General features: G+C 43.7%; 1 protein-coding gene across 1 annotated transcript in view; it reads left to right on the forward strand.

Moving 5' to 3' along the window:
- LOC135527960 (plexin-D1-like) overlaps positions 1–14,086 on the forward strand; it is a 120,279-nt gene that overhangs the window by 101,476 nt on the left and 4,717 nt on the right. The window contains exons 27-33 of the mRNA XM_064956658.1: positions 273–429; positions 2,286–2,389; positions 3,175–3,238; positions 4,504–4,538; positions 5,462–5,566; positions 6,144–6,307; positions 6,410–6,557. Of these exons, the coding sequence (XP_064812730.1) occupies positions 273–429; positions 2,286–2,389; positions 3,175–3,238; positions 4,504–4,538; positions 5,462–5,566; positions 6,144–6,307; positions 6,410–6,557 (777 nt within the window). The remainder of the gene's footprint in view (positions 1–272; positions 430–2,285; positions 2,390–3,174; positions 3,239–4,503; positions 4,539–5,461; positions 5,567–6,143; positions 6,308–6,409; positions 6,558–14,086) is intronic.

Below are 14,086 nucleotides of genomic sequence, written 5' to 3' on the forward strand. Positions count from 1 at the left end.
ATATACTGCCCACTGATTGGTTCACCTCTTGCTATGTGCACATATCATATGTCCATCGTATGACAGAGTTTACAATATCTCAACTATGTGTAGCTTAATCACTTAACAGGAATAATGAACCAGCTTAATCACTCAACAGGAATAATGAACCAGCTTAATCAATCAACAGGAATAATGAACCAGCTTAATCAATCAACAGGAATAATCAAACATCTGAAGTAAAAGAAGTTGACATTGTGACATTCACTGCCTCCCTCTCTCTGTGTGTCCAGAACATCAACGTGTCGTTCCAGGGATGTGGTATGGACTCTCTGGCCGTGAAGGTTGTGAACACAGACACCATCTGTCAGGTGAAGGAGAAGATTCTCGAGGCCTTCTATAAGAACCTGCCCTTCTCCCAGTGGCCCCGGGCAGAGGACGTAGACCTGGGTGAGAAAAGTCACTTTCATTTCACCTTCAACTCCCCAGTTGTGGAAGTAATGCCATGCAAAGGAGCTATATGATCAATTATTACTTCGTAGCTTAACTAACATCAAATCAAATTAAATTGTATTCCTCACATACACAGTTTACAGCAGGTATACTTGTTATTGATATTGTACTGCTATGTTGAGGGAGCTAGCACACAAGTATATTGCTGCGGCCTCCCGGATGGCTAGTACAGTACAGTAGAAGGCTAAATGCATTTAAACATTCATTACATGTGCAGCAAAATATTTTATTTTTTTATACCCAATTTCTTGGTATCCAATTGTTTTAGTAGGTACTATCTTGTCTCATTGCTACAACTCCCGTACGGGCTCAGGAGAGACGAAGGTTGAAAGTCATGCGTCCTCCAATATACAACCCAACCAGCCGCACTGCTTCTTAACACAGCGTGCATCCAACCCGGAAGCCAGCCGCACCAATGTGTCGGAGGATACACCTTGGCTAGCGCTCACTGCGCCCGGCCTGCCACAGGAGTCGCTGGTGCGCGATGAGACAAGGACATCCCTACCGACCAAGCCCTCCCTAACCTGGAAAACGCTAGGCCAATTGTGCATCGCCCCACGGACCTCCCGGTCGCGGCCAGTTACGACAGAGCCTGGGCGCGAACCCAGGGACTCGAACCCAGGGACTCTGATGGCACAGCTGGCACTGCAGTACAGCGCCCTTAACCACTGCACCATCCGGGAGGCAGCAGCAATATACTTGTGTGCTAGCTCCCTCAACATAGCAGTACAATATCAATAACAAGTAAACTGATGTGTACACAATAGGGTATACAGTATAGATAATGAACAATAGCGTATACAGTATAGATAATGAACAATAGGATATACAGTATAGATAATGAACAATAGGGTATACAGTATAGATAATGAACAATAGGGTATACAGTATAGATAATGAACAATAGGATATAGAGTATAGATAATGAACAATAGGGTATACAGTATAGATAATGAACAATAGGGTATACAGTATAGATAATGAACAATAGGATATATAATGAATGTGCTATGTCAAGTATGACTGTATTTACAAACATAAAGTGGGTAGTGTCTTGGTCATGCAGTTAAATACATAGTATATAATAGAACAGCTGTGTGTGTGTGTGCATGTGTGTGTGTGTGTGTGTGGGGGGGGGGTGCAAAAGTCTCTAAGGTGAAAATAGTCTCTAATGTGCAGATTGTCTCTGAGGTGGTAATAGTTTCTAAAGTGCAGATTGTCTCTGAGGTGAAAATAGTCTCTAAGGTGCAGATTCTCTCCGAGGTGAAAATAGTCTCTAATGTGCAGATTGTCTCTGAGGTGGTAATAGTTTCTAAAGTGCAGATTGTCTCTGAGGTGAAAATAGTCTCTAAGGTGCAGATTGTCTCTGAGGTGGTAATAGTCTCTAAGGTGCAGATTGTGTCTGAGGTGAAAATAGTCTCTAATGTGCAGATTGTGTCTGAGGTGAAAATAGTTTCTAATGTGCAGATTGTGTCTGAGGTGAAAATAGTCTCTAATGTGCAGATTGTCTCTGAGGTGAAAATAGTCTCTGAGGTGAAAATAGTCTCTAAGGTGCAGGGCAACAGAGAGGGTTAGCTGTTCAGCAGTCTGATGGCCTGGTGGTAGAAGCTGTCTCAGAGCCTGTTGGTCCAAGACCTGATGCTCTGATAACATTTTCCAGATGGTAACAGAGTGAACGGTTCATGGCTCGGGTGACTCTAGTCCTTGACATGGAGCTAGTACAGTACAGTAGAAGGCTAAATGCATTTAAACATTCATTACATGTATTGCCTCCCCCTCCTCCTCTCCTGCAGAGTGGTTTGCTTCTGGTAGTAACAGCAGGATCCTCCAGGACCTGGATAACACCTCTGTGATGGAGGATGGCAGGAAGAAACTCAACACAGTCACACATTATCAGGCAAGGATCTGCTCCTATCATACACACCCCGTGTGTGTGTGTGTGTGTGTGTGTGTGTGTGTGTGTGTGTGTGTGTGTGTGTGTGTGTGTGTGTGTGTGTGTGTGTGTGTGTGTGTGTGTGTGTGTGTGTGTGTGGGTGGGTGGGTGGGTGGGTGGGTGGGTGGGTGGGTGGGTGTGTGTGTGAAAGAGAGGTGAGGGTAAGAAGTCACTGTAAATGTTGACATCTTGACTGCTCAATGGGTGCCACATGAATTTTATGTGTGGGTGACTGTGTGTGTGTTAGTCTATGTGCAGTTTGTCTGTCTGATCATACACATGCAGTGTCATTGTCTGTGAGTATCTGTGTCTTTGCACTTTCTATTGTCTTGGTATGTGTCAGAGTATTTCGGTGTGTATGTGTGTGTGTAAACAGCTGGGCAGTGACCCCTAACATTTGCCCTGTTACCTGTGCTGTTAAGTGCTTTGCTTAGTCAGTGCTGGGAAGGCAGCGAGGCACAACATGTACTAACAGTTTCAGTTCACTGGCAATGCTGTTCAATCCATTTCACTGTGTTGACTTTAATGAGCCCCCCGTCCCAAAACACACACGCACAAACACTCAAACTCTCTCACACACACACACACACACACACACACACACACACACACACACACACACACACACACACACACACACACACACACACACACACACACACACACACCCTGAGGCAGCGGTTAATGATCCAGTTCTTGTGCCCCATGTCTCTCACCCCTGACCCTGTGACCTCTAACCCCACCTCCAGATCCCAGAGGGGGCGTCATTTGCCATGAGCATGAAAGACAAGAGAGACAACACCCTGGGGAGAGGTAGGTCTCACACACACACACACACACACACACACACACACACACACACACACACACACACACACACACACACACACACACACACACACACACACACACACACACACACACACACACACACACACACTCTGTCACCTTGTCACACACCCCTACATGCTTAAAAAAACATACACACATACTTTATTAAGGTAAAACCGCATACACTCATCTCATCTTGAGCACATTAGACACATATATATATATATATACACACACACCAAACCACAGACATACATTCATTTCCAACCACAAACATGCTGTATCCACATAAACACACTAACTTAATCATACACACAAGCATGCACACACACACACACACACACACACACACACACACACACACACACACACACACACACACACACACACACACACACACACACACACACACACACACACACACACACACACACACACACACACACACACACACACACACACACTGATACACAGGCACACACACACACACACACAGTGGATTTAGACTTTTCAACAGCATGGTTTATATCAGTATCCATAAGCATGAACAGTTGACTCGTCTGCTGGGCCGTCAACGTTCCGGTTCAGTTTGGGAGGGTCTGCTAACCTCATCCAGAATAGGACTTCGGTTCTGACAGGCTGCTCTGTCCATCCCAATGATTAGGGCCTCTCCTCTAATTCATACTGGGCCAGAGACAGGCTAAAGTGGTCCAAACTGGGCCAGCAGCTCAAAGGCCAGGCCTAATGGATTTGTAGTACACCTTGACTAATGTAAAACACCTTTCCCCCTCTCTGTGATTAGCTAAGAGGGTCTGGACTGGGGCCGGGGCCGAAACCGGCCTGTCCTGCCAATACTAGGCCTGGAGTAATGAGAGCACAGCCACTATTGGGCTGTGTTTGTGTGTGCTCACACGTGCGTGTGTGTAAACCAGGGAGAGAGTGAACCTCTGGTCTGGCGATGCGTGAGCATTATAAACTCATTACACTGGCTCCAGCACCAATCACAGACTCTGTCTGCCTCTCTCTGTTTCTTTTCAGCTTTTCTCTCTCATTCTTTCACTCATAATCTTTTTTTTTCATCGCTCTCTAATTACACTCTCTCTTTGATTTCCATAAACCTCTGTCTCTTCATGAGTGCTTCCTTTTTTTCTGTCTATTACTTGTCTCCCCTCCGGTCTTCTTTCATTCTCTCTCTCACTCTCTCCGTCTCTTATTGTTTTGTTCTGTTTTTTTCTCTCCCTCTGCAGCCAAAGACTTGGACACAGAGAAATATGTCCATTTGGTAAGTAAACACACACACACACACACCCAAGGAAAAACACACACACACACACACACACACACACACACACACACACACACGCACACACGCACACACACACACACACACACACACACACACACACACACACACACACACACACACACACACGGACAGAGAGCTTTCTCATTCACCTCTATTAACCCCATTCAGTCTGTCATCAGCCCCATTGGTCTCAGAGAGAACTCAGTTTAATGCAGACAGACACAGGGATAGTCTGAGCAATAAATCACTAACTACACACTTTCATAAGAGAGTGTGTGTGTGCGCATGTATGTAGGAAAGAACATGACAGCACTAATACCACATAAGCCATTGAAAAAACTCAGACTCAGATATGCTAACTTTCAGTTTGAAAAAATGAGTTCTCTGGCATACATTTCACTGAGAGAATAGCTTTAATCATTTATTGAGCAGTTATTTGTTGATGTAGCACGTCATATTATGGTGTGCTGGCCTGGACTGGCTCAGTAGAGTGAAACCAACAGTGTCCTTTCTTTCTCCTCCACCTCCACACCCCTGTCCTGTAGGAGCATGTTAGACACCTCATACTGGTTTACTGTACAGCAATCAGAGAAACTTTCAAAATGTTGCAATGTCCCTTGCAGCATTTCATAAAGTGACATCATGTTAGTCAGACCTCATAAATCCCCACTGTCGTTCCTGGGTTGTGTTCAGTACTTAGAAGTGAGTGAAAACATTTTGAAATGGTAAAAGTATTAACTGAAACTCACATACAAGAACACTTGTTTTAATTTCATCTCCCTGTCAAATGTTAGTCACACCTCCATAGTAGATTCCTATTTAGATTTAGGTTATATCCCCACCATGCTGATTGGATGTTTTTGTACCCTGACCTCTAACCTCTGCCCCCGCCCTTCCAGGTCTTGCCTCATGATGAGCCGTTTGAGAATAAGAAGTCCCACAGACAGAGTCATCGTAAGAAGGTCCTCCCTGAGATCTACCTAACCCGCCTCCTCTCCACCAAGGTAAGCACACAACCCACAGTGTGGCAGCCATCTTGAATGAGCCACAGTGTACAACCAGAACAGTGACAGAAAGCAGTGCCAGCCTTTCCTGGATGCCCATCTGTTACTGCTTCAGCTAGCCAACTGCTTATCATGTCAATTGTGAGCATACTTAGAGAGATGGAGACCCACACAGATCCAAAATTGAGGCTTAAATGCAAAAATACAAGTTATTTATAAGATCATCATCATGATTCCTAAACTAGTACGATTGTGATCCTAAACAGTTTGGCATGACAGTCACAACTCAAGTAGTTGGCTAAAGCAGAGGCATCGTTCCATCATCGTTGACAATCAATCCATCATCAGTTCTATTTACAGTGACATGGGGCGGCAGGTAGCCTAGTGGTTAGAGCGTTAGACTTTTAACTGAAAGGTTGCTAGATCGAATCCCTGAGCTGACAAGGTGGGAAAAAAGAAGGAAAAAAATGTTCTTAACTGACTTGCCTAGTTAAATAAAGGTAAAAAACAATCCCAGAATTCCAAACAATCCAATTCTGGTTCCATGTCTGATCCCATCTGTGTTGTGGTTTCGTAGGGAACACTGCAGAAGTTCCTAGATGACTTGTTCCAGGCCATCCTCAGTATTCCTGCAGAGCGTCCGCCGCTGGCAATCAAATACTTCTTTGACTTCCTGGAGGAGCAGGCGGACAAGAGGGGCATCACCGACCCCGACACCCTGCACATCTGGAAGACCAACTGGTAGCTTGGGGAACGAGATGCATCTACTCATCAATGAAGCAGTACAGTATCCATAATGCAAGATGTTCATGAAGCTCACATAATGTTGTCTCATCTCTATAGTTTACCTCTGCGTTTCTGGGTGAACATCCTGAAGAACCCTCAGTTTGTGTTTGACATTGAAAAGACGGACCACATGGATGCCTGTCTGTCTGTCATTGCCCAGGCCTTCATAGATGCCTGCTCCGTTTCAGACCTGCAGCTGGGCAAGGTGAGACACACACATTACACATGTATAAACAATTACTGTTAAGTGATCGCACTCAACGCATTCACATGGTTACAAAGACACACTGTATTGCAGATGAGACACACACACATTACAATCATTGTGGAAAACTCAGAAGTGAAATGACAATGTTGAACAGTGAACCATCATATTTTTGTAGAAAATATCTAATAATGAAAGAGAAGGATTGCTGTTTTGAATTTGGGAAAAGTGGAAAAATGATTGTTATCCATCAATAATGATAAGCCACCAGGTATAGACAACCATGATGGGACACTATTGAGAATCATAGCAGGCTATATTGCCACCCCTATTTCCTATATCTTAAACCAAAGCCTAAAAAACGTGGATGGAAGCTAAAGTCATTCCACTGCCTAAAAATAGTAAAGCACCCTTTGCTGCTTCTAACAGCCACCCAATCAGTTTGCTGCTTTTTCTTAGTAAACTGATAGCATTGTATTTGGTTAAACACAATTCTCTCTATTTTTCAGAGAACAAGTTAACAACTACCTTTCAGCATGCATATAGAGCAGGGTACTAAACTTGTATTGCACTGACTCAGATGAGATGACTGGCTAAAAGAAATGGAGAATAAGATCATAGTTGGAGCTGTATTGTTAGATTTCAGTGCAGACTTTATTGGGGCTCCCGAGTGGCGCAGCGGTCCAAGGCACTGCATCTCAGTGCTCAAGACATCACTACAGACCCTGGTTCGATACCAGGCTGTATCACAACCAGATGTGATTGGGAGTCCCATAGGGCGATGCACAATTGGCCCAGCGTCATTAGGGTTTGGCCGGGATAGGCCGTCATTGTTAATAAGAATTTGTTCTTAACAGTGGGGAGAACAAGTATTTGACACACTGACAATTTTTCAGGTTTCCCTACTTACAACGCATGTAGAGGTCTGTAATTTTTATCATAGGTACACTTCGACTGTGAGAGACGGAATCTAAAACAAAAATCCAAAATTAACATAAAATAAAATGTTTAAATGTTATTGAAATAACTCACTTGCTATGGATTTAGATCACCTGCCATCACATTGTTGGAGAGTTATTTATCCAATATAAGCTTCTCTAAGATGAAATATGTACGGTGTGGTGTCCCTCAGGGCAGCTGCCTTGGGTCATTACTCTTCTCTATTTATTTATTTTTACAATTGATTTGCCACTGGTCTTACGCAAAGCTACAGAATTACTATGTATGCAGATGATTCAACACTCTACATGTCAGCATCCAAAGCCAGTGAGCTCTAAATATCAGAATGGTATCAGAATGGGTGATTAATAATAAATAGGTCTTAAATACATCTAATACTGAAAGCATTGTATTTGGTTCAGAACATTCTTTAAGACCTAAATCTCAACTGGAGTTGTGCATAAAGGTGTGACCATTGAGAAAGTTGAGGAAACTAAACTCCAAGGTACAACATTGGATGGCCAGTTATCATGGTCAAGTTATATTGACAAAGTTGTTGTGAAGATGGGTTAAGGGGTATGTCTGTTACAAGAAGATGTTCTGTGTTTTTGACACAAACATCAACTGTACTAGTTGTTCAGTCTCTGGTCTTGTCCCATCTTGATTACTGTCTGGTAATTTGGTCAAGTGCAGCAAGGAAAGAGCTAGCAAAGCTACTGCTGGCTCAAAGAATAGCAGTACACCTTACCCTTTTAATTGCACATACAGAACAAACATCAATGTCATTCAAGCCGGTCTTTCCTGGTTGGGGGTTGACGAGAGATTAGCTGCTTCTCGTTTAGTTTCAATGAGAAATAAACTCAGAAAAAAACAAGAAATGTCCTCTCACTGTCAACTGCGTTTATTTTCAGCAAACTTAACGTGTAAATATTTGTATGAACATAACAAGATTCAACAACTGAGACATAAACTGAACAAGTTCCACAGACATGTGACTATGGAATAATGTGTCCCTGAACAAAGGGGGGGGGGTAAAAAGTAACAGTCAGAATCTGGTGTGGCCACCAGCTGCATTAAGTACTGCAGTGCATCTCCTCCTCATGGACTGCACCAGATTTGCCCGTTCATGCTGTGAGATGTTACCCCACTCTTCCACCAATGCACCTGCAAGTTCCCGAACATTTATGGGGGAATGGCCCTAGCCCTCACTCTCCGATCCAACAGGTCCCAGACTTGCTCAATGGGATTGAGATCAGGGCTCTTTGCTGGCCACGGCAGAACACTGACATTCCTGTCTTGCAGGAAATCGCATACAGAACGAGGAGTATGGCTGGTGGCATTATCATGCTGGAGGGTCATGTCAGGATGAACCTACAGGAAGGGTACCACATGAGGGAGGAGGATGTCTTCCCTGTAACGCATAGCGTTGCGATTGCCTACAATGACAACAAGCTCAGTCCGATGATGCTGTGACACACCGCCCCAGACCATGACCAACCCTCCAACTTCAAATCGATCCTGCTCCAGAGTACAGGCCTCAGTGTAACACTCATTCCTTCGACGATAAACGCAAATCCGACCATCACCCCTGATGAGACAAATCCGCGACTCATCAGTGAAGAGCACTTTTTTGCCAGTCCTGTCTGGTCCAGCGACAGTGGGTTTGTGCCCATAGGCGATAAAGGTCATGTCTGGTGAGGACCTGCCTTACAACAGGCCTGCAAGCCCTCAGTCAGAGCCTCTCTAAGCCTATTGCGGACAGTCTGTGCACTGATGGAGGGATTGTGCGTTCCTGGTGTAACTCAGGCAGTTGTTGTTGCCATCCTGTACTTGTCCCGCAGGTGTTATGTTTGGATGTACCAATCCTGTGCAGGTGTTGTTACACGTGTTCTGCCCCTACGAGGACGATCAGCTGATCAACCTGTAGCCCTGTCTTAGGCGTCTCACAGTACGGACATTGAAATGTATTGCCCTGGCCACATCTGCAGTCCTCATGCCTCCTTGCAGCATTCCTAAGGCACGTAGTCAGTAGAAAGGCCTCTTTAGTGACCTACGTTTTCATAACTGTGACCCTAATTTCCTACCGTCTGTAAGCTGTTAGTGTCTTAACGACCGTTCCACAGGTGCATGTTCATTAATTGTTTATGGTTCATTGAACAAGCCTGGGAAACAGTGTTTAAACCCTTTACAATGTATATCTGTGAAGTTATTTCGGATATTTATGAAAGACAGTGTCCTGCTGAGTGTATTACTGTGACAAATATTTGTCTGCTTAATCAAATAACATATAGTTCAGACACCCACACATAACCCACAAGACATGACACTAGCATTCTCTTCGGGTGGAACTCCCTTCCATCTCCAATTACTCAAACAAACAGCAAAATTAGCTATTGTGTCATTTCACAATAGGAACCGTGAAATGACACACAGACAAACACACACTCTATCACACTCTAATACACACAATCTACATAATTATTTTTATTTGTATTATTCTTATATGGTTGTATAAAAAATGTGTGTTACTGTTCTTGTTTGTCTGTGTATCCGTGTTTTGTTACTTGTCATGTTTTGTAGTTTTTGTGTGGACCCCAGATAGAATAACTGGTGTTTCGGGCAAAATCTAATGGGGATCCAAAAAAAACAAACCAAACATAAAGTATACTTAAACACAAATGTACACGTGCGCACACACACATACACACACACACTTTCCCAAAATGATTCTCACTGTCATCACCTATCTCCACATTCCTCCCCAGTCCCTGCCAAAACCCTTCCCCTCCTCTCTCCAGTCTGTCTGTCTACTTCTCCTCATGATATTTCAGCCCAGTCTGCTCAGCCAAGGTCATGGGCACCAGGAATTCACTCTTCAAAGTGTGTGTGTGTGTTTCAGTGTCCTCACTTCCCACAAACAGTCTCATCCCTCTAAAGCTGCGACCCATAGCATACACTCTGCTTCCTGTCTCTTTGACTGACTTCCTCCCCAGAGATACTTAATGCTGCTCTTTCAGATGAAACCAAAGCATTATGATTTATTCCACTTGTTCATTGCCAGAGAGCCAATGCACACACCTCAAACATGTAATACACAGAAACACAGAAACACACACACCATGGCACTGTAAAACATCAGGATGCTCTTCTCATCCTTTTTTCTCTGTCTGTTATTGGGAAGACTTGGTGTCGTCAGCTGTGCTGTCTGTGTATAGATGTTTTCTGTTCTTTAGATAGGACAGAAAGGTATTAGACTGTCTGAGTGTAGACTTAACTCTTTTCTCTGCTTGAGTGGTCAGCATAGGAAGAGCAGGGCAGGAAAGGTCTGGATTAACCATCGTGTGTGTGTGTGTATGTGTGTATGTGTGTGTGTGTGTGTGTGTGTGTGTGTGTGTGTTTGGTGGTCAGGGGACAGGACAGGTCAGTAAGGGATCTGGATTAGCCGTTGCTCTGCAGGGTTGAGAGAAGGCTTGGAAACAGAGTTGTTTCCACAGAAACCTTATCTGGTGTCCTGCAGACAGGGAGGGAGGGTTGGGGGGTGCTAGGGGTCACAGGGGGTCGCCAGGCAGATGGAGGAACCATAGGAAATGACCTTGTGGACAGGAAGAGAGGGATCCCTATCATGAGGAGGGACAGTGGCTGGAGTCTTCCTAGGCGCGATACCACACACACACAAATGCATGTCTGTATGCTCAACAAAATACCTTACAAGTGAAGCTTTCTTAAAGATTGAATAATGTGTTCAGTACCATTGTAAATGCTGTCAGTATCTTGTAGAAGTAGCAGATGTAAGTAGAAGGATGGATTATTATGTCTGGCCTGGTTTTCTGTAGATGTGGACATGGTCAATGTCTGTCCTGGTTCTCTGTGGCTGTGGACATGGTTTATGTCTGGCCTGGTTTTCTGTAGATGTGGACATGGTCAATGTCTGTCCTGGTTCTCTGTGGCTGTGGACATGGTTTATGTCTGGCCTGGTTTTCTGTAGATGTGGACATGGTCAATGTCTGTCCTGGTTCTCTGTGGCTGTGGACATGGTTTATGTCTGGCCTGGTTTTCTGTAGATGTGGACATGGTCAATGTCTGTCCGGGTTCTCTGTGGCTGTGGACATGGTTTATGTCTGGCCTGGTTTTCTGTAGATGTGGACATGGTCAATGTCTGTCCTGGTTCTCTGTGGCTGTGCACATGGTTTCTTATGTCTTCCAATTGGCACATTCATTGCCTCCTCTCCCCTGTAACTATTCCCCAGGTCGTTGCTGTAAATGAGAATGAGTTCTCAATCAACTCACTTGGTAAAATAAGTGTTAAATAAATAAATACAAATGTCTGGCCTGGTTCTCTGTGGCTGTGGATATGATTTGTTATGTCTGGCCTGGTTGTTTAACTTTCCTATTGTGAAGAGAGGAAACCATTGGCCCTCTCTTCATTGTCTCAGCACAGGGAGGTGCTGACCTATCACACAGTGATAACATCAACCACTCGCTGTGACCATGGACCATACACCAACCATAGATTTGTTGGTATTTGGTATTTTATTAGGATCCCCATTAGCTGTTGCAAAAGCAGCAGCTACTCTTCCTGGGGTCCACACAGAACATGAAACATGACATAATACAGAACATTAATAGACAAGAACAGCTCAGGGACAGAAAAAAGGCACACATCTTACAGTTGAAGTGGGAAGTTTACATACACCTTAGCCAAATACATTTAAACTCAGTTTTTCACAATTCCTGACATTTAATTCTAGTAAAAAATCCATGTCTTAGGTCAGTTAGGATCATCACTTCATATCATATTTTAAGAATGTGAAATGTCAGAATAATAGTAGAGAGTGATTTATTTCAGCTTTTGTTTCTTTCATCACATTCCCAGTGGGTCAGAAGTTTACATACACTCAATTAGTATTTGGTAGCATTGCCTTTAAATTGTTTAACTTGGGTCAAACGTTTTGGGTAGCCTTCCACAAGCTTCCCACAATAAGTTGGATGAATGTTGACCCATTCCTCTTGACAGAGCTGGTGTAACTGAGTCAGGTTTGTAGGCCTCCTTGCTCGCACACGCTTTTTCAGTTCTGCCCACTCATTTTCTATGGGATTGAGGTCAGGATTTTGTGATGGCCACTCCAATACCTTGCCTTTGTTGTCCTTAAGCCATTTTGTTGTCCTTAAGCCAATATATCCACATACATTTTCCTCATGATGCCATCTATTTTGTGAAGAGCACCAGTCCCTCCTGCAGCAAAGCACCCCCATAACATGATGCTGCCACCTCCGTGCTTCATGGTTGGGATGGTGTTTGTCATGCCCTGGCCATAGAGAGGCTTTTATTCTCTATTTTTTGTTAGGCCAGGGTGTGACTAGGGTGGGCATTCTAGTTTCTTTATTTCTATGTTTTCTACTTCTTTGTTTTTGGCCGAGTGTGGTTCCCAATCAGAGGCAGCTGTCTATCGTTGTCTCTGATTGGGAATCATACTTCGGTAGCCTTTTTCCGACCTGTGTTTTGTGGGTAGTTATTTTCTGTTTAGTGTCTGCACCTGACAGAACTGTTTCGGTTTTTCACTTTGTTATTTTGTTTGAGTGTTTTTGTGAAATAAATTAAAATGAACACTTACCACGCTGCGCTTTGGCCCATGCCTTCCGACGAGAGTTGTTACAGTGTTCTTCGGCTTGCAAGCCTTCCCCTTTTTCCTCCAAACATAACGATGGTCATTATGGCCAAACAGTTCTATTTTTGTTTCATCAGACCAGAGGACATTTCGTCAAAAAATACGATGTTTGTCCCCATGTGCAGTTGCAAACCCGTAGTCTGGCTTTTTTAGGCGGTTTTAGAGGGGAGGCTTCTTCCTTGCTGAGCGGCCTTTCAGGTTATGTCAATATAGGACTCGTTTTACTGTGGATATAGATACTTTTGTACCTGTTTCCCCCAGCATCTTCACAAGGTCCTTTGCTGTTCTTCTGGGATTGATTTGCACTTTTCACATAAAAATAAGTTCATCTCTCAAAGACAGAATACGTCTCCTTCCTGAGCGGTATGACGGCTGCGTGGTCCCATGTTGTTGGAATTGTTGGAAAAACTACTTATGCCATGCACAAAGTAGATGTCATAACCGACTTGCCAAAACTATAATTTGTTAATGAGAAAATTTGTGTTGTGGTTGAAAAACAAGTTTTAATGACTCCAACCTAAGTGTATGTAAAATTCCGTCTTCAACTCTTTATTTCAATACAACACACAAAATATCTAGTTCAAATAGGGGAGAGGTGTTGTGCCGTGCGGTGTTGGTTTACAGTTTTTTTTTAACCAGGCTTGCTGTTCATGTGAGCAATATGAGATGGAACAGAGTTCCATGCAATAATTGCTCTATATAATATTGTACACTTTCTTGACTTTGTTCTGGATTTGGGGACTGTGAAAAGACCCTTGCAGGACTTGTTTTTTGGAGTGTGCTGTCAAAGAATCTCTTTACTACGGACAAACCTCTCCCCATTTTTTCAACCGTTGAATCTATATGTTTTGACCATGACTGTTTACATCATGTAACACCAAGTAATTCTCCTCAACTTGTTCACCAGCCACACAATGCATTACC

Source organism: Oncorhynchus masou, chromosome 33 (assembly GCF_036934945.1).
Source record: "Oncorhynchus masou masou isolate Uvic2021 chromosome 33, UVic_Omas_1.1, whole genome shotgun sequence".
In the NCBI taxonomy this organism is placed as follows: Eukaryota; Metazoa; Chordata; class Actinopteri; order Salmoniformes; family Salmonidae; genus Oncorhynchus; species Oncorhynchus masou.